Source organism: Phaenicophaeus curvirostris, chromosome 8 (assembly GCF_032191515.1).
Source record: "Phaenicophaeus curvirostris isolate KB17595 chromosome 8, BPBGC_Pcur_1.0, whole genome shotgun sequence".
Taxonomy (NCBI): domain Eukaryota; kingdom Metazoa; phylum Chordata; class Aves; order Cuculiformes; family Cuculidae; genus Phaenicophaeus; species Phaenicophaeus curvirostris.
Genome location: NC_091399.1, coordinates 26,199,483 through 26,220,801, shown reverse-complemented (window position 1 = coordinate 26,220,801; position 21,319 = coordinate 26,199,483). Strand labels below are relative to the sequence as shown.

Here is a 21,319-nt window from a genome sequence, read left to right as displayed (position 1 = left end):
TACAAAAGTTAAAGGCATTTAGGAAGTTATTAGTTTATTTTCATTTTATGCCCGTATATTTAAAGTAGGGGCAATCTAACCCAAACTGGTCTAAAAATTTGCAGTTGAGAGATCTGATTCTTATTTTTAATAATTAAATTCCTTAGGCTATATTCAGTACAGCGTATAAGCACTCCTTGCTCGTGAGGTATTGCCATTTACATGGCTTTTTCTGATTGCAGTAGAGGCTTCAAAGTCAGGTCAATATGAAATAACAGCAAGAGTGCAGTGCTAAAGAACATATTCCAGATTGGAACTCATTAAACATAAAATCAGTGTACCAAGAAGGGAGTGCCTTGTTTTTCAGATTGTATTCTTATGTAGTTTTTAACGCTCAAGAGTGAGGTTTTGAATTCAAAACTGAAATACTGCTGTCTGGAACATTTCAAGAAACTGTATTTTTTTTATTTGCTTTATTTCAGTTACTTTGAGCATGTTATTGTTCTAGTGTATAAACTCTGACTCAAGCTTCAAGGAAACAGAGTCCAGAGACTTCCAGGTTTTGCCTAATGCTACTGAAAAACTGAAGTCCCCTCAAATAGTCACTTTACTGGAGTGTTCACATCAGCACTGACAGAGAGTTAGCAGGCTTACTCTAGGAGTTATACCCCTTGTGGGTGTTATGAACTCCTATCCAAACAATCACATTCCTCATCCCCTCTTCCTCAAGAAATTTCCCTTTGCTGCACATACGGAGCAGCCTCAGGGATCAGTGCTTCTGCATTAATACTTTGAATTATGCACAACCTACAAAAAGATACATCAGGCTATGGAATATCCCTGTTACTGTACTGAATACCTTGCATAATCCTTCAGGTCTGAGACCACAAGAAAGGGCTCTGTCAACACTCAGATGGAACAGCACAAACTATGTTCAATGTAAACGAGAAACCACGGTTTTCAAGTGAGATGTAGGTGTCTACATCCAAAAAACTAAGACATTTCCATCTGGCCTTTAGGGATATTCTTTTCCAGACAGAAAAACTTTATTTAAAGACAAGGCTAGCCTGTGACTAGGGCCCTCTCATACTCTCAATCACAAAAGTCTGAATTTGTATTTAACCTTACTTGCCGTCACACAGGAGCAGACACCAGCACCATCGATAGCTTACAAAGGTAAACACTCTGGTTCAGGCCTCAAATCCAGAGTGGAACGTAGACTTAGGTTAACAGTGCGATCGGGCAGTTTAAGATCTCCCAGGGGAGGCTGCAGAAAACGGTTTCCACCACCCAGAGCCCAGAAAGGGCTTCCACTACCTGTATCTCTTCAGTATTTACAGAAAGAGCCCAGACAGAGAGCCTCTGCGCTTGAGCGTGCAAAGTCAAGGTCACACATGGAGTTCAGATTGCTACTGACCTACTTTTAAGGACAAATCACCTCCACTACCCTGCTTGATTGGAAAGCAAATTAATTATTTTATAAACAAACAAGGTAAGAGAGAATATATTTCACTCAATGAAAAATCATTCAGAAGATGGGACACCAGAGAAGAGTTCACAGATAAAGAAATGTCTATTTCTATCATCTACAGTTAAAATGTACAGTCAGTCTAAACAGAAAACCCTCAATGTTAAGGTAGAAATCTAATTGAAAATATTGTCTAACTGAATTAACAGCTGCCAGTCAATTAGCAGTTTGGCACCCACAAGTGCATTTCTTTTGTCATAGCTGAAAATCTCAAAGTAATTTTATTTCTGGTCCTAAAGACAGGGTGTGCATACGGGTGGAAACAAACGTGCGTTCACCGCGTGAGCAAGTGCTGCTTCTCTGCTCATTTGGTTGGCATTTTAACAGACACCCAGGGGAAGGGGCAACATGTCACCACGGTAACCAGGCCAGCTTGTTTTAGCATGAACACTAAAAAATATACAAGACAGACCAAAATTAGTGACCTAGAAAAAATACTAATTTCTGGGCAGAACTATTCATGAACAATGAAAAAGAAAAGGTCTTGGCATTGTCCCGTGAGATAAAGCCAGAAACTGCTATTTTTCATTTTTGACGGTTGACAATTTATTTTGATCTGTTTTTTCTTACTTGTAAGAATAAAATGCCTGCTCTCCTCTTCCCTCTTTGTTCTTCTTGAAGTACTTTTAGATTTACTTTCTCATGTGGTCAGTTGTTCCAAAAATGGATCTTAATGTTCTTAATGTTTATTAAGTTCTTTGTGAATTCCAGGTGAGAAAAGAGAAGACAGCTGGAAACAAAATCTTCTCAACTTCATTTATATTAAGAAAACATTTTGTGGGTGGCAATGGCTTTATTTTTGCACCTCCCATGCTGCTGAGTAAGCGACAAGTGAGAGAAATAAGTGGTTTGAGATTCACTACAATGGCATACAGGCATATCAAAACTGCATAGACCAGTGTATTCTTATTATTCCAAATTTACTTTTTTACTGACAGTTCATTTCATAATGGTATATAATCAGTAAGTCAAGTGTCAGCTATCTTTCCTCATTACAACAACCAGATCTTGTATTTTACCTTTTCAGCTAATCAACTCAACCTTGAACAAGTCAGAAAATGAAATTTCCTGCTTATTCATCTTATAAATGTCCTATTCGAGTGCTCAAGTCCTGACTGTCCACACAGATACCCATCTACAATCCTTACAAGGAAACTTTTTATCCTGTGACTTGGCACGCAGCACCACTAACAACCCATAAAACCTATCAGAAAGGGCACCAAGATGTTTCTGGCAAATTGACTTCCTTTTTCTAGCTGCACATCTCAAGCTGACACACATTTTAGGAGAGAGAAAAGTTTTGTGCAGAGTAAATAATCCCAGCATGCTATTGTAAGCAAACCTGTGCAATATTAAATGTACTATAAACAGGTGATGAAAATATCTTACGGTGTGGAAGTGTTCACAGTGTGAAGAAACCCGTCTTGTCACCTTGTTGAATGGCTGAGAGCTAGGCTGAAGCTATTCTTAATTTAGGACAAGTCACATGTTTTTAACAGCTATATATATCATATATTCAAGGAAAAAGAGTTAAGACTTTTCACTGTTAGTGAGAATAGCCCTTTTAAAAGGCTATTTTCTACTCCGCTGAGATTTTGGAGGCTGATACAAACCGAGTTTGTTTGCAACCAGATAATTCCTGTGAAATAACGCTGAAAGTGATTTGTCTGCCTTTGCAACACTTGAGAACTCTAGAACTCTTTATTTTGCTTCCTGCTACTAATTGTCAGCTCTGGATGGCTTAAGTATAGAGGGGAGCCAGAAAAGCCATCTGTTTGGAAGAAAGAAAAAGCCTAGTTGTTTTACTCATTTCCTGGGCAAAATGAAGAGCTGAAAGGTTTTCAGTGAGAAAACTGCTTAGACTGCACTAAGCCAGATGTATGTAGGAAATTCAAAAGGAATAAATGGAACACAGTTTTCTTAGTTCAGTATAAAACAGTTGTATGGCAAATACGAAGAAACTACTTGCCCCTTTAAGAAGATAACATCTGAGACTTCCTATAAATTTTCCAAATCTCAGGTTTGCTTTTCCAAATATGATGGAGAACAGGATAATCTATCAATCAAAACAACAATGTTAGAAGTATCATTATAAATAAATGCCTCAAATACTAACTTGAAAGAAACTTCTTGGCTTTAGTTCTTCTAGGAAAACCTGGGATATCTTGAGTTAGAAAAAGCCTATACGAGATCTGAATCTGAGAATCCAGGCCTAGACGAGCATATTTAACTTCAACTGCTTCATCCACATGATGTGTTTTGTAGGCAAACTTATTTCTAACACTTCAAGCTGATATCCCACTGTCCGTGGGACACATCGCCAACTCAACAGCTGCCTACATGAAACCACCCTGCTCTGAGGCTCTCTTTACCAAAATAGGGGACCATACAAATTTCCAAAAGGTTCTAACCATAAATTCTTTCAGATGTCCCTGAGTGCTGCACTCTGCTGGAAAGACAGTTTTCTAAGGGTACATTATCACCTAGTCTCCACAGCAGGGACTAATGCATTATTCCTTGTTAGCTCCAGTCTTCCGATACTTCTGTTTGCGTAGCTTGGTCAGAGTTAATTGCTATAGAATGGCAAGCATTCCCGCATGACTGTATGACACCCAAACACAGTTACGCAGACTAGAACTTCCACATCGAATAGGATACTTTTAGGGAGAAGAAACAGATTAATTAAATTAAAAAACCCTGAATAAATTAGCTTCTGTAATAGGTTTGCAAGTAGCAGTACGATATCTAGACAGAGCAGTAAAACTCAAATGCAGGATTTTCTTTACCCCTGCCAGGGACACATGCAAACAACGGGTGGAGCAGTTCTCCCTGGAATTCAGATTTGGCACGCTTGTGTGTTGCCAGAGAGCTGACCCTACAGCGGTTCTTGTCAAGTAGATATTAGAGGACACCTTAAAGCATGTTTCTGCTGCATTCAGACAGCTCAACAGCTGACTATGACAACAGGATTCAAATGAAATACGCAAAGTTACCAAAATGGTTTTGAGTTTGTCTAATATAAATTAATAAAAACAGCTTTTGCCCTTCTCCTCTTACCTTGATGCAGCTTTTGAACAGTGCATGAAGCCTCTAATCCACCTAGCAAACTTTCAGGCCATAACTGAGGGGAAGGCTGACACCCATTACAAAAGTCAATTCCGTGTCATGCATCTGTTCCAAAACAAAACCCAGCCTTTAGTGGATCCGTCTACTCAAGACCACAATAACAACATAGAACCAAAAAAAATTACCGTAGAGCCTCCAGCCCCAGTTCAATTAAGGGACTGGAGAAATAAGTTATATGCATTTATATCTCTCTCTGTGTCCCCAGCCACAGGACTAATTTAGATCATACTTGCAGAAACAGCTTTCTGGAATGCTCAAGTTAAACAATGAATTTGCTTTACAAATTGTCTTCAGAACTTCCTTCATTTCCTCCCGTTCCACTTACAGGAAGAGAAGAGACTGGTCTTTATGTAAGATAAAGTATACCATGGGATAACCTTACAGCTAACAAGCAGGTCATTTTTATTTGCGTTATTAAACAGACTGACTACTTAGCTCTCGCGTTGGAAACACATTATAAGAGTGCCTTATATTACTCCTAAGCAATTCCACAGCTCTTCTTCCCTCCAACTATACTGTTCAGCTACATCAGTCACATTGTACCTGAGGTGCTTTCCTTGGCGCTTGCGGTTTGGATGAACCGTTAGCTACACTACTTGCAAAAAAACTTTACCAACGCCCCCGTGCAGTTTTCTCCAGAAGAGTGAAATCCAGACTGAACAGCAGGCTTTTAACAGCTCCAATTTAGATTCTCAGGCCTAAAACAAGGACTCCACTGGATTTTTCCTTTCTTGAAATGACAGCTTCCCTGGCACCAGCACACAATGCTGTGTTTCCTCGACTGGAAACAAATGAGCAAAGAATCCAAATAGTCTGGTGAAAGGCTTACAGAAAAAATAATTTCCACAGCCCCTTCCTGAGATGCATTCTTTCTTTGCTGCGAATCAGACAGCTCTTAACAGCAACGGCTTCTCCTTCTCCTCTACTCTGAAGTGCTGCCTTCCCTCCAGCATACACAAGCCATCCATCTGGAGTTCTCCCACACTGTCTTACTTTAAAAGGCTGCTTCCATTTCTGTGGCATAAAATCCTTTGTAGAGCATTCAAAAGGGCTAAAAGCAAGACAGTCATCCCTTTGGAGCTGCCTGTCTCAAACACAAACACATCTATTTCATCTCTGTAAACTCGGGAGTTGTTCTTTTTAAAGCATGACAAACAGTTGTAGCACAAAGATGCCTTTTAACCATAGTGACAGAGGCATTTCACAAACCCTGCTAGTTTAAAGTGTCTCGTTACTGATCTATATGCACCACAATTTAGGATTATGTTTGACTACGGATTCCCAGACTCCAGTGGAAAAGACTGACAGAACTGCTGGAAGATTTCTAATAGGGCACCTGAACAAGTCACCTTTGCTAAAGCTGAGGCAAACATTCCTACTCATCTAGGGGAAGTGTTCACTATTATCCAGTAATTATTTCCACATTAGAACTCCTCTATTTTCAGCATTCGTCTAAGCAAGAGGACAACATTGTTTTCAATGCTGAGTCTTGTTGTTCTCAGAAATAACCTCTCCCCAACTTAATTTATCATCATACAGCATCTCAAATTGCGAACAGTACAGATGAAAACTCGCAACAAGCAGAGCACCAAGTAGAGCAGAATAATTACCTCCTGTGCCTCACATCTGATGTTTTTGTTACTACCACCCAGAACAGGTTTTGTTTTGGTTTCACTGGCTTTTGACCCACAGTCAGATCTGCTATAATACACAGAGTTCTTAGCACAGTGCTGATTCATTCCTCTGACCAGCTGAAGTCCGTAACACACAACACATTTCCTCTTGCAGGTTGTACAGAGACAGTCTGTTCCATCAATCCAGATTATTAATGAAAGCGTTGAATAAACTAGTAAACCTGATCACCATACAGTGATTTAACCAAGAAAATAGTTACAAGTTTCCAGTTAAGAAATATCAAGTAGGAAAAATTCATCCTGAAGCGTGCAGACTTACTCATTGTTATGTAGCTTTAATACATTACAGAACCTTAAGAAGAGCTTAAATGAGATAAAACCTTAGGAAAAAAAGTTTAATTTAGACAGGTTGAGTTGAGTCACCTTAATATGATGAAAGTACAAAAAAAATGAGTGTGGGAAGTGAAAACAGCTTTTCACAGGCCCAGGTCAGCAAGTTACTATTGACTGCTCATAACCAAGTTGCCTTACCGACTAAGGTAAAATTAACTCTGTAGTGGTAAAGGATGTGTTTGCCTTGTACATAAAAAAAGATAACTTGGCATTAACTTCCAGTTGCCCCATGTACCGGTACACAACTGTTCAAAGGCATTATCAGACCTTACCAGCCCCTGTTCATTGTTTCTTTACGTGTACTACTGCGTACATGCAAGGCTTCTCAGCTGTCGATATCCTGTGATCTCCTCTGGAATTTAAAGAACACTCAGATACAGGTTCAGAAACTTAACAGGCTGGCCAAGAGCTACCTGCAGTACAGGTTAAAATTGACAAATTCTTTCCTTATGCACCAGCCACACACACATTGGCTTCATACCACGGTCCATCTCCCCCTCATATTTGCACCGCCGTGGCTTTGGCTCCAGTTAAAGGAGGAAAACACTGGGATTTACATCCAGACAGAGCTCCTACACAGCACATCCACAAGTACCTGAGGATAGAGGACACTTCCACTAGGACTCTCACAGTGGCTTTTTAGCCACCAGAATGGCTTTAAGTGCTTTACAAAGTTCAAAACCAGTTTGATTTTATACTAGGTATAAAATTACTCAGAAGAACGTTAGGTCAGCCAGAACTGTCAATATAATTGCATAAATGTGAAGTGGTCAATAAATACATTTTTGTGGGTGTGAGAGCAGTACCACAGCATTACTTCTAAAGGTTTTGCATTGATGTGAGAAATAAACATTTAAGAAAGCTCCTCCCCTTCCAGTTTAATTTTTTGGGGTTTTTTTATTGATCCAGCCTTGGATAGTGCTGCTTATTTGGTAACAACATCAGGCAAAACCAAGAGCAATTGCCATTCTGCATTCCAATATGAATCATTCAGTGAAGTTTTGCAATATATACATTTTATCCAGCTTCTGACATTATAGATCATCATGCCAATGAACATTTTTAACAATACAATAAAATCCTTCAAATGGAACTGTTTATGAATGTAACTTGAGAGACAAGACAATTAAACTTCAGAAATTTATATCACTCGTGTCCATAATCATTTTACATTTCACACTTCATGCTCTCAAACGTTACCTTAGAGAAGACTAAATCTTTTTGTCACATAAACTATTAAAGACAATAGCCAGGTTTATAGAGTTACAGAAGAATATAATAAGACGTCAAATTTAGTAAGTAATAAGTTATGACATTTGCTGACAAAAACAAGATTCAATCTACGCTAATGTTTGATCCACTCAAATACAATAAGTATTTGGATGTTATATTCTACCCCTTTCATATACTTACAGTGCAAAATAAGTGAGATTTTTTTTCCTGAGCGTTTAGGAAATTAAGATCCTTTTTGTCATTGACTGCAATCCAATTAAAATATATACTCCTCACACACCTAGGCTTGTCAAGACTGTACAATTAAGACAGGCAAAAGTTTGTAGCTATCAGATGATGAAGCCCAATCAGGAATCAGAAAGGTTATTAAATATCTCTAAAATTTCTCCCCATTTTTCAAGTCTAAGGATATAACAGGATTTTGACCAATACCAAAAAGTTCAGAAATTACATTTTTTTCCATTGACCAGACACTCCAAAATGTACAAACCACATGCCATCCAAAGCAGAGAAACAGCCTCTAGTTAAACAAATTGTAATACACATTTCAACTTACTATTCTGTAGGTAATGTAATGCCCCGTGAGCTGTGCCTCCAACAGACATAAGAGAATAACATTTTTAGGAATGTATTTTGGGCATTTTGTAAGGAAACTGGGTTCCTTACAAGTTCATCTTTTTCTCAATAGCTACAGACCATGAGTTTCTAATTCAATCTTCTCCTCTGTTTGCAAGATATCAGGTTCCGCTGGAGGAACAGGTGGTCTGAGTATAATCTCTGGACCTCCACCATAGATTGACTGAAGAAAATTCCATGTTTCTTCAGATATCTGTCCAGAATCTGCACCTGAAAACATTTTTAAAGGTTTAATTACTACTTAGAACAATTCTTTCATGATTTCTTTGAAGTCCATAACAGACGGAAAAAGAAAAAAAATTAGATTCAAATTTAAACCTCTAATCTGAATTTGTGATTCGTCTTGCACTCACTACCAAACCCAATAACACATCTTGTGTTAAGTTAATACTTTTTGATTCTTACAGCTACCTGCTTTAAGCCTTCCAGTACTTAACATGCCTCAGGAATAAAACACATGAAGGTTCTATGATAAACATCTTATCTTATACTCAATCAAGCTGACAACCATTAGCCCTTAGCACGCAGGAAACGATTCATATTCAACTAAGGATATGCAGTCCTATCAATTACAGTAAAGTTCAAAGACTCAAGATTCTTGTTTCATCAAAGAAATCAGTATTGATAGTAAAGAAAAGTGAGAACTACAGTGAAATTCTCAGAACCCAAGAAAGGAACCATTATTTGGGACATTAACAGCCCTACCAATGCTCCTTGTATGTAGCACTGATGGGTCAGCCTGATTTCTTTTCACTCCCCAATTAAAGTCTTCGCCTTTGTTTCCATTCCTCTGGCTTGAGGTCCCTCTTCTGTCTCACGTCAGCATCCAACAATAATTTCTGATTTTCCATAACCATTTATAGTGGAAGAGGGGTATCAGCAAATCACCCCTCTAGGTTTTAACACAAGGGTTCTCTCCAACAGAATTAAAAGCGTTTTCTTCACACAAACATAGGCAGTGAGGACAAATTTCTATTCTATCTGAATAAGCCCCCTCTTTGAACAACTCATTAAAAAAACTGCCCTGCAGCAAGTTTCTCCCAATGTCCTGATTAGATGCTACCAATCTGTTTTGTGAAGCAAATTTCAACACCCTCCTAATTAAAAAAAAGGCACTATAACAAGGGGACTTTTCCCCCTCCCTCTTACACTTTTCTGTCCACATCACCTGCTCCAGTGTGCCTATTACTGTACTTGACATATAAAGATTTTCCAAAGAGGAAGGGTACAAAGAACTGTATATTTGTTTACCTACGCTAACACAACCATGCAAAGCTAGATCTGGAGTTCATGATGCAGATCCCATGCCAGTGCTGATGACTCGTTTAGGTTCAGGTACTCGAAACACGACTCCATCTCTGTAGGCACAGGACCAGATCTTCACTCCCTTATCCAGCTTCCAGCTCTTCTAGTGATCAGGTTTAACTAACAGGCAGAGCAAACTAATGCACTGGGATCAGGGCCATTGGACCACAGAAACGTGTAATACTGTGATCTATTTAATTGTGTTCCCATCTGTTTTCTCATGACTTGAGACAAATTTTCCACAGCCTTTTTGTCTTCATTTCTACTCAAGTTATAATTTGAATAAATGTAGCTGAAGTTAAATCAATAGCTAATTTGCTATCAATTATTGATTCTAAAGCAAATTTTTTTCCTGTGTGTCAGTCAGATGCTTTACACCTTGTATTTAAATTCTACATTAGCACTGAAATCGTTAAAACGTACTGCAAAGTTCACGAGTGCAAGAGCTCATTCTTTTTTAAATAGACTCTTGACATTCTCAGGTTGGTGAGGTTTATGCAGGGCCTATGGCCTCCAGGGAACTGCCCCGGTAGGTCCACCAGATCTGAGTTAAACTAGGGAAAAAACTCAGTTAAAAAAAGGTTAATCGTAATGCTGCAGGTTTGGTTTTTTTTTAAGCTGAGCAATAAAGAATTTAATATTCATAGGAATTGTCTAAGGTCTTCATAAAGCAGATTATTAGATTCTTTTTTCTCTGTACTTACAAGTGTCAAATAAACGGTACTAAGCATCTGTGAAAAATAAGAAATCTCTATCTTTGCACTCTAGAGAAGTTTATGCAATGTACACTAGCAATTAACTTGTGGAAAAACGAGCAACAGCATTTATTTACTGTGGTTTATTTCCCTATGTCAGAAGTAGCTCTCAAGTCAAATTAGGTTTCAAGATTCAAATAACTACACAGATATACGACAGTCTAAAAGCCAAGCAACTCCTGATTTATGATAAGAAAATGCAAATCAAACAAGCGATACAAAGCCAAGCACGCTTGCACCATTTTGCAGTTACTCTGCATGTCCTTCTACACACTCACCAGGATTTGTCTATTACAGATATTACTTCTTTATTTTCAGAATAAGCTGCTCCCCCCCAAAATGCGCACAGCACAGATTCACTAGGAACTGCCATTTTATGATAACAGGTAAAAAAAGAATAATAAACTTTCCAAACTTAAAATACATCATATGGAGCCCAGAGCAGCAGCAATATTGGACACCTACCTTGTTTTAGCACAGCAGTTCCACATTTTGTTACTGCGATCTTAGCATTGTCGATAGGACCGGGAGGATCTGGTGGGACAGAAAGATGATTAAAATTGGGAGAGCTGAAAACAAACGGCAAGTTGGAGGGTCTGTTTTCAAATTAAAGGAGAAATACATAGCTCGTTTGTTACTGCTTGTTTGTGTACTGTTTAACAGCATCTTTTAAATTGTTAAAAGGTAATCAGAATTTTAATTAAGAGCAAGTTTTTCAAAGCAATCATGATCACAGCAAGTCTTCAAGCAATGTAAAGCACAAATTAATCTTAATTCTTACCCCTAGCAAAGTTCTAGAGCAGAATCGGACAAGATTATAGAATATTTTATCACTTCTTTTGTTTTAAAACTTCGGAAGTACCTCAAGTAGGCTAAAGTGATATTATTAGAATTGTTACTCAGTTATCTATGAGTTTAGGTTGCAACAGCGAGGTCACTTTTCGTCCAGAGGCTGTAGCATTGTCTATCAGTTTGCACAACAAAATCCATCCTGCCCTGTACCTGGATCCAATTTTCCTGCTGCGAACAGCAAACCCTCTGCAAACAGGCAACACACTTTCCTCAACTCTCCCATTATCCCTTCTTGACAATTATTTCACTATATTTTGTAATTGGTTCCTGGATATATTTGTAGCCCATAAAAGCCATGTCTTAGATGTTTGCTTTAAGAGCTCTTGTTGCTTCCTCTAGCTGCCCTTCCTACAGCCTTCAACCAAAGCAGAAGGAATTTAATTAAATGGTACCACTACATGGCAACAAAGATAAGATCACTCATAGTTTGAAATGGAGCACAACTTACCGCTGTCTTTCCCCTTTACGAATCCTTCCCATTCTCTGAACCACTGCATACTGATGCAGTAAAATGTTGATGGAGATTCTTCTTCTTGGAATGCTCTGTTAAGCTGAAAGGAAAAGGAATCCCAGCCAAGTGAAGTCTCAGTTGCATTTAACCAAATTTCTTTCTTTCATTGTAAAAAGAAAAGAAGGTACATTTCTTATAATTAAGATTTTAGGAAGTTTAACTTTTTATTCCTTTTCAGGGACTACAGATCATTTCACAATGTTATTAAGAAACATGTAAAAAGTCACTTAAACCTTTAAAACTGTTAACTTTTCACTCCGTTACTATGTAGCTATGCTTCACCCCTAAAGCCTTGAACCTAAAGCATCAACAGAATTTCTTAAGGTTTCAGATAGAGTAAGTTTTGCAAACATTCCCTAAAGCAATTTTTACAGAGGATAACAGAATCCTCTGTCTGCTGACCAGCAACGCTTGCAAACGCTGCACAAATAATCACTGTTTAGACTGGAAAAATAGTGATTGTTAAAACAAATGAGGTTGACTTGGTGTTGTTAATAATAATTACTATCCAGTGGTAATCCATCCCAAAGAAAAACCAGTTACTAAGAAATTCAAATAGCAGTTAAAATATGGAGAGGCTGACACAATCTCTAAAGCGTGATTAAAGCACTGATAAAACTGAAAGAACAGCTACAATTCTGTTTTTCTTCCTCTCAGGAATTAAGATAGCAGAAGCGGGACACCAATACCTCTGCATTTATTTTCACTGAAAACTTCAAACCACGTTTTTAGTTTAAGAAATTCCTTACTACTAGTTATGTTACCAGACTCGTGCATAACCTCTAACTCACAGGAAAGAAATACTTGGCTTCATGTCACTGTTACAGACCCATTACAAAACTAAGGCATTTACGTCACACTGCATCACTGGTTTATGTCTCTAGTGATATTTTTAATATTAGAACTAGACATAAAGATTATGATTGACTTTTTCTGGCACAGTATTATTGCACCTAAACCTTATCAGACTGCACAGAACAGGTCACTGGCAGAGTATAGAGAACAACCGCTCTCAGGGCTGCACTCTCTTTCCATACGATAAAAAAAGCAATTTAAGAAACACATTAAATGTTTTCTCCAAGAACAATTATCTAGGATATGAGAGGACTACTATTGTTGCCAACAGAAAGAAGGGAGTCTATATAGGTCTGCAGATGTTTAATAACATCCATTTGTTACAGGAATCACCTATGCACTTCTGTTAAGCCCTCGGGTAACGTCATGAATATCAAAAAGCAGAATGAAGAAGTGTTTATTTTTTACCCGAATAAACATTTCCAATTCATTTTTCCTTCTTTTTTCAGTTCTTTCAGACTCTATTTGGCAGGTGTGACAAACATACAGATGATTAACAGCTGGTCCTCCTCCATACCTGCAGCAAATATTAAAAAAAAAATTCACCTTGTGGATAATACCATGGGAAAAGATCAGGTACCAGTAGACATCTCAAGTGTCAGCTTCTTTTAACATGTAACTGAAGTCTAATACATGCCAGTCACGCTGACACAAATGCCATCATTTATTTTCCTAGTAATAACTGCACTCACGGAGGTCTTCAGTGGCAAGTTACTGAGCAGCATGGGATATAGATACGTGCATGTGTGTATATACATGCATCATTATGAATACGGCAGCATTCGCTAGCTGGCAATCAGAAGCCTGATAAAGAAAATAAGGCTGACAGTCATTTAATATTAAGAGATGCATTTACTACAAAAAAGGTCAGGATAAAATATGCATTGAGATAAGGGTGTTCCAGGTTCTACTTCCTAGCTGAATAATTATTTTTTGTCAGAGCTGTGTTCTCTTCCAATTTTGTTTCTCTTATAAAGTCCTAGATTTTATTAAAAAAAAATCTTATGTTACACGAGATAAGAGCGTTATTAAGTATAGCAACATGAATTAAAGCTCAAAATATGGAAGTTCTTAAGCAAGAGTAAAAAATAACTATATTTACTTAGTGAATAAAATGAAACAAGAATCTGCCATGGAAGGCATTGGGTTTTTTTCCCCATTTAGACTTGCACACTCGTCAGGCCATAAAAATAACCTGGGATGCTATTTTCTTCCTCAAATATGAAAGTGTTGTGTTTTAACTGAAAATTACTTCAGTGCAACACCAGTTGTACACAGAAGGTTTTTAATATATATGCACTCATCCCAAAGTAACAGAAACACGTTTCTTAAAATGGTCACCTCCTACTTAAACCGCACCTCTGAAGATCACATTTTGTCTTTAGCTTGCAAATTTTTCACCAAAATAGTTCGAATACAGATTATATTATATAATCTCAAAGCAACTCTGACCACAAAGAATTTGGAATTGAACATAAGCGGTGCCATGTAAGCAGCAAGATAAACGTGTTTGGGACATGGATTGGCAATTGGCATCCTAGATGAGTAGCTCCTTTAATACTATCTTAGTTAAACTTGGCTTCCGCTATACTTGGTTTCCTCGTCCTAAATTCTCACCCACTGCAGCCACAGTACTCCCTTAATTCCCAGATAACAGCAAGACAAAAAGCAAAACGTAGTCACTTCAGAGCTACTCTGTGTTGAGGGCTGCTTGCACCAGTCAGGAAGAACAGACAAATATTTAGCAATAACAATTCAAATTTCTCTTCTACCGAGGGATTACTTGTGAAATCTGGAGAACCCAATCATCCCTGGGATTTCCACCTTTCTATCCAATGACTGAAGTTTGACATCTTGTTTAAAAAGCTTCTAGAACAGGGAAATTAATGAAGGAAAATGTTTTAAGTCCTCAGATTTAACAAATAATCCTGCACACAAAAAACACAGATAATGCCTTTGTCGGCTGGAAGAAAAGTTCAGTATATCTAGGCAAGTGGAAACAAGCAGGAAATAACATTGTTTCCACTTTCCACTTGTTTCCATTGAAACATTAAAACAACTCAGCTATAGTGCTTAGGGGGCAGGAAATTAACAGCTAACAATATTTAAGGCAAGTGCAATACAGAGTCCTTAAGGACATCAGCAAAACTCTCCTGCAGCCTTTTTTTTACTCTAAAAGGAGACACATCACCTAAGAATTCCTCCCTTACACGCAAGCACTTAAACCAGACCTACATTAAATAGCATGGAGTAGTTATACAGAAGGCTTACATACAAGTTATTTCAAAGCAGTACTGGCAGCTGGATTCCAGGCCAACATAAAAGAAAAGCTGCCTCCAGCCAACAAGGGAACAGGAAACTGATACAGACAGTTCTTTCAAACCACCTCTTGCAAAGCATACTTTTGCTGACCTACTTTGTCTCATTCTGTAAAAACCATACATGTTTATTGGTTTAATACTCAAGTATAAACCCAGTAACACTACATTACGTAGGCTTTTAACATTACTTTGCAAAAGCAAAGTACACAAATCAGCTGTTTGCAATCCCTTTGCTTAGCTTTGTGCCTAGAAAACACATTTTTCTGAGCCAGTAATTCTAAAGTCTGATATTGCTACTTGGGATATATTTGCTCTCAAATCATATCAGTGGATTTTTTCCAATTCCAGTATAAAACTTACCTGCTGTACAGATTATCCCATATATTTTGAGGTAGCATTACAACCAGGTCCTCTATGAAGTTAGCTTTGTGTGGAGGAACACCTGCACAAGCAATGACAACAGAATCCTTGTGGATTTTATTGTAAGGGGAGGAACAACCTATGTTAGAGGTCTTTATACAGCCTTTCAATGAATTCACAGAAATCGTCTGAAACAAATTTTATCACAGTCTAATCTAATACTGTATTTAAAGAGACCACTATAATTTTAGTCTTTTACGAGGCTGAAAAGTTTATAAAAAGCAGAAGCAAACTACACGAGAGATTAAAGTGCTAGCATCCTTTTTAGATACTGGTTGCAAAATGCTTCTTAAAGGTATACAATTAAAATATTAAAGAGTGATTAAAAACTTTGTTTATACATGTAAAGACATTAGCAAACTGTCTATTCAAAATTCACTTATTTGCTGTAGACCTTTTCAGGTACTTTAAACGACATGAATGTTTGAAAATAGCAAAATTTTGAGGGAGGCAGAAATAGAGGGGCCTGCAGAATTCAAAGCGCTGAGCTGAAGTATGGAGTAAGCAGCAACGTGCTATGCAGGGATTACTTTGAGTAAGGAAAATTAGTAGCATGGGGACTTGTACAAGAACCCTCTGCTACAACCCTGCAGAGGGAAAGCCACAGCCACAAGGGCTCACACATACACACACTGCAAATTACTACAGGGGCGTGATATTCCTATGCTAGAAGTTTGGCTCAGCAACAATTTTTTATGAGACAACAGGTATAAAAACACCACATAGTAACAATTTCTTGGAATATTAGCACTCAAATATGGATATTTTCCCAAATATGTTTCGCTTAAGTAATTCTCATTTTTATTAACATTTAGAGCAAAGCATAATATTTTTATGCTCCTAGACAAAATATACACAACTACTACTCCATTGGCACACTGCCATGCACTGGATAACTCTGCATGACCGAAGTAATAAGGAAGATGATAAAGCCACAGGATTTTTAGAAATGGGAATATCCACGTTTAGGAAGCAAGCAGATAAGCCAAGCTGCTCCTCTCAGAATCAAGAAAGATTATAAGCAAAATCAGACGTGCAGAGGAGAGGAAAAAAAATAAAGAATGTCACACAGTATCATTTCCAACCAGTCAGCTACTTAAATGAGAGAAATTACTTACTTAGAAGTTATAGTTTTCATTTAACTAAGAAGTTAAGGAAGTTATATTATGAACTTCAAATTCCTTTTAAAATAAACGTGCCTCCCTGTATAGCTCCAAGTCAACAGACATTGTTTTTATATGATACTCGGTTACAATCTCACCTCCATGCGTACAGAGAAAGTCATTATTTGAAATTGGTCCTGGCTCTGCAAAAGTCTTGAATTTATTTAACCACTGTCTGGAAACATAGAATTGCAGAAGACTCGGTTCCATCATATTCAGTAGACTCGATATTCTCCGTCTCTCCCTCTGTGCTTCCTCACTGGTCTTTCTGTCACCAAAATAGAAAGCATTACACAAATGTAAACCCTGTGCACGGTACAGATAATATACTGGGGGAAAACTGTACTTTCAAGTAAATTACCTGGGCCATCTCTACTACTCATACGAAATAACATGTGAAAGAACTTGCACCTCTTTTGCACAGAGGCACCACCTAAACGTGCAACAGGAACCTGAACTGTCACGTTACAGAACAGCGTGTCACCAGAGTCAGTACAGATCATACAGCGCAGGAAGGGCAGCAAAGGCTACTTGCTCTGTTAAATCTATGCTTGTCCCTAGTTCTGACAAGCCACGGCACAGGTGTTACCATGCTGACAAGAAAAGTTCAACAACTCAAAGACCCCTGACAGTTCCTTTTTAACCTACCAGACTGAGACAGTAAAGAGTTGGGGAGCAACAGCAGACCGTTCTCCAGAGGTGATGACTAATGATACAAAAGAAGGTGGTGAGGCTCTGGCCACCTGCCCGTTTCTTCTAGACATCTTTCCAGCAAAAGCTCTGCAAGCATCCTTGCGCAGATGTTCCTTACTCGCCTTCAGAAGTGCAGCTGAACAGCCAGTGGATCGGGTAATTCCCCTACTTTCCTCAATGAGGCTGTTGCTGCTCTGCAACTGGAAACACTTCCATTCTCTTGTTTTTAGATTGAATAGAAACCCTCTTCTCCAAACGCAGGTTTGGACCATTCATTCCACCCTCCAAAACTCTGCCCTGAAACTTTACTCTGCATCACACAAAAGGTGGTATTTTTAATTTCTTACCTGTAGAAGAGAACATACGCTTCTGCATTTTGCACTGTGGATTCTGATACTTCTGTGACACTCTGGTCATCAAATTCATACCACAAATTATTTAAGTTGTTGCGACAATAAGCTATATAGTGTCCACCTAGAATATTAGTAGCAAGTTATTAAGAGGTGTCCAGAGCTGCTCATTTTACTTCTTTTCATGTACTGCACAACAAAGTAAGTCCAGAAAAAGCAAGTCTTAAATGGAAGAAACATTACATCACTGACTTCTCTCCAACTCAGGATTAGCTTTTTGTTCTGAATTCCTAGCAGCTAGTGGAAATCGGACACCACTTTCAGCATATTCTTGAACCCTTCAAACAGCTTGTGGATATTTAAAGACTGTCTGAACAATTTACCCTTATCAATTTCCACAATGAACTCTTTTCAAATCTTTGCATGCTTTAGAAAAGCAATTAACACAGATGCGTAACAGCTACAGGATATCAAGACCATATTTAACTGTGTTTTGAAGACTACTCACAATGTATTTTAAGTTATTATTATTTTAAAATAAATGTTCCACCATCAATAATTAAATAATCAAATATTTACTGATTACAAAAAGCATCATTCAGCAAGCACTAAAGAGAATGTGGAGAAGCATCCACAAAATATGGAAACACCTTCATCTAAGCACTGAATACTTCAGGTTTGGCATGGGGAGTAGGAAGAGGTGGGTAACTTCTATAAAATTCTATAAAGTTCCTGGCTTCAAATTTTAACTTTCTCCTATTTTCCAAATCTGAAAGCACTTGGGCAGGAACAAGCCTGACAAACAGCATTAAGATGTTTATTCGGCTCCTTATCACTATCCATGTAGGCAGTAACTGCCTGGTTTAGGGTTAATTGGAACTGATGATCCAAGAGAATATTGTTTAAAACCCATTACTGGCATCTTTGTGGTGCCTTGTGAACTCTTTCCAGAACAGTAAGGTATACAAAGCACACAAAACACAAGACAAACAACAGCTGTGCAGAACAGCTGATCAACTGGGCATTTGCTGGCACAGAACATTGTTGTACCTTTATACTGTTCGCTTTCAATAATGCATATAGGATTTTTTTTACTTAATATTCCAGGACCTGTTAAACCTTTTCCATCTGCAATTTTATTTAAGTACACTATACAATTTAAAGATGCGTCAAGTCTTTTAAGGACAAGACATCTTACAGTTAAAGGCAGAAATCACAGCATTTATCTTTCACATTATAATTACCACTGCTCATCTATTTACCCTTCAGTATATAGATATCATCCTTAAACAGGAGTGCTGATGTGAATATCAAGTGCAAAGCCAAACCAGTGAGCCTCATACTTACTGCTGGCAGTTCCGTGATGGCAGATGACAGACAGGAGATCATAAGTCACTATTTGAGCTGGACTGTCCTTTGCAAGGAAAGGTTGAAGATCGAGGCCTTCCAAAGGGAAGGACACATGGGTCCCAATTTTTGTGGAAAACATAAGTTCATGTCTAAATCTTTTGAGATGAATGCACAATATCTGTAAGAAGGATCAACACATTCACTGAAGAGCTACGCATGCTACTGTTTGATGTTTAATAACTACACTGCACATGCCATCTCTTCCTTTTGTCATCCCACAAGGATCACTTTCCCTATGGCCCAAGGCAACTATCACAAGATCTATGCTCCACAGATTTCTTGTTTTAAATCAATCATGGCTCAAAGATTTGGAAATGAATTTGTGATTATCAAAGACACTTCTTACTGACAGTATAAAAAAAAAAAAACAGTCGTGAGCAGTTCATGACACTGACTCAGCAATGAACATACCTTTTCTCTTCCTCAGTGCACCTACTGCACAGTCTTGTCACAAGGGACATTAACACAGCCATCAACTCATGTTTTGAAATGTGGAAAGACTGGATTACGTTTAAAACAAAGTTACAAACATTACTTACAGAAAAGATTTCCAGTCTGGTTGTGGTTTTAATTCTATGATCTACAGTATAAATAAGTCCCGCAACCTTACAGTAACAACAGGGAAAAACTCCATTCTCCTACTTTACTTTTCGTGTACAAAGTTCACTTTCTTACAGGGCAAATAATCAGACGTTGCTCACATTTTTAAAACAAATGTCAATATGAAGATAGCTTTCATCATATAACATGATAAACACAATTTACTCCATGTGACTCATTAGTCTTACCACATTCCTAATCATGCAGAAAAAGTGCTTTAAAGTGCATGTAGTAACAGTACCTCAGGAAATTTTTGCACTTTGCAGAATTTCACTCCATTTCTTAACCTAAGCAAAAGAAAAATAAAAACAAACAAACAAAAAAATCAACCAATACTTATTTCTGAAAAGGTTTTAGATCACTGTGCTAGATCAGCAAAAGTCTAAGCTGAACATTACATTATCAAACCCAAAATATTTATGGAATGTAGACTAGACATGGAGTAGCCAAAACAACACAATGTTGCTTCAGAAGAAAAAACAATCTGTACAGCTGAAAAATTCAAAGCAGCAAGCACTTAACATAAAAGAACTTGAAGCTTCACAAAAGCTGATTATTCAGCAAAAGAGGAAAAAAAAACCAGCTAAGATTATTTAAGAAATACCTACAGCAGATCACCAGTTACATAACAAGGAATAACACTCCCTTTCCATAAAGAGCTTTAGGCAGTATTCAGACCACTTCTGTTTCTCAGTTCTTTAGTATTTAAAGCCATAGCATATTTATTTTTTTTTTAACACAATGAAGTGACCCTCTGCATAAAAATGAAAACTTGCCAGTAAAAAGCACTAAAAGCTTTTATTTTATCAATCAAGAACAATTTAGAAAGGTCTGAAATTGTGAGGAACATGAAGAATTGAGCACACTACTTCTGCAATATGGTACAGTGAGTCAGTGCTTCCTGACTCCTGTACCTTTGTAATATTAAGTTTCTGACAGCCAGAACACAAGAGAGTATCAAAGGATTAACAGTAGCCCAACACACCCAACAGAAATAAGTCTCTTGACTAACAGAAGCATTAAAGCACTCAAATTAAGACCATTAAAACAACCAAAGGCAAAAGCCAGCTTACTTTTTACACCTTCCACAGCTGTACATGTTATCACCTGCAAGTATCAGGGAAAAGAAAAATAGCCATTATTCTCTAAATCCAAATACTTCTCATTCAAGAGGACACATTTGAGATATAAGAGTTGCAAGGGAATTTGTCTCTAGGTTGCATTCAATACTTAACAGGTCTAAGAGTGTTGACAGAGCAAATAAATAGAAAGATTTCTTAGGTTTTATGCTTTCAGCTGTGAAGCAGTACAGCATAATCTGAAGAGACAACGCTATGTAATTTATAAGGGAAATAATTTACTAAATCCAAATTAAAGTTATGAGAATGAGTATTAATGAAGTCAGTTTTGAAATTTTTATGAACTTTAAGTCGATATGATCTCATTAAACCAAATTCTGATTTACTTCAATTTCTAAATTAGCTTTAATGGGCATTTCTTACTCATATATTCAGTTAAGTGAGCTTACCTTTTTGAAATAAATGTTCCCATAAGA

At 37.6% G+C, this 21,319-nt stretch overlaps 1 protein-coding gene across 3 annotated transcripts in view; it reads right to left on the bottom strand.

The window, feature by feature from the left end:
- Positions 1-7,321: 7,321 nt before the first annotated feature.
- Positions 7,322-21,319, bottom strand: part of USP33 (ubiquitin specific peptidase 33) — a 33,055-nt gene continuing 19,057 nt past the window's right edge. The window contains exons 14-23 of one of the 3 annotated variants that reach the window (XM_069862883.1): positions 20,838-20,871; positions 20,006-20,051; positions 19,102-19,282; positions 17,752-17,878; positions 16,810-16,979; positions 15,489-15,570; positions 13,216-13,324; positions 11,890-11,992; positions 11,055-11,123; positions 7,322-8,739 (exon numbers count right to left, since the gene is read on the bottom strand). In XM_069862883.1, coding sequence (XP_069718984.1) covers positions 8,582-8,739; positions 11,055-11,123; positions 11,890-11,992; positions 13,216-13,324; positions 15,489-15,570; positions 16,810-16,979; positions 17,752-17,878; positions 19,102-19,282; positions 20,006-20,051; positions 20,838-20,871 — 1,079 coding nt within the window. In that variant the 3' untranslated portion in view covers positions 7,322-8,581. The remainder of the gene's footprint in view (positions 8,740-11,054; positions 11,124-11,889; positions 11,993-13,215; positions 13,325-15,488; positions 15,571-16,809; positions 16,980-17,751; positions 17,879-19,101; positions 19,283-20,005; positions 20,052-20,837; positions 20,872-21,319) is intronic. The other 2 variants (XM_069862884.1, XM_069862885.1) reach the window with 2 other exon arrangements.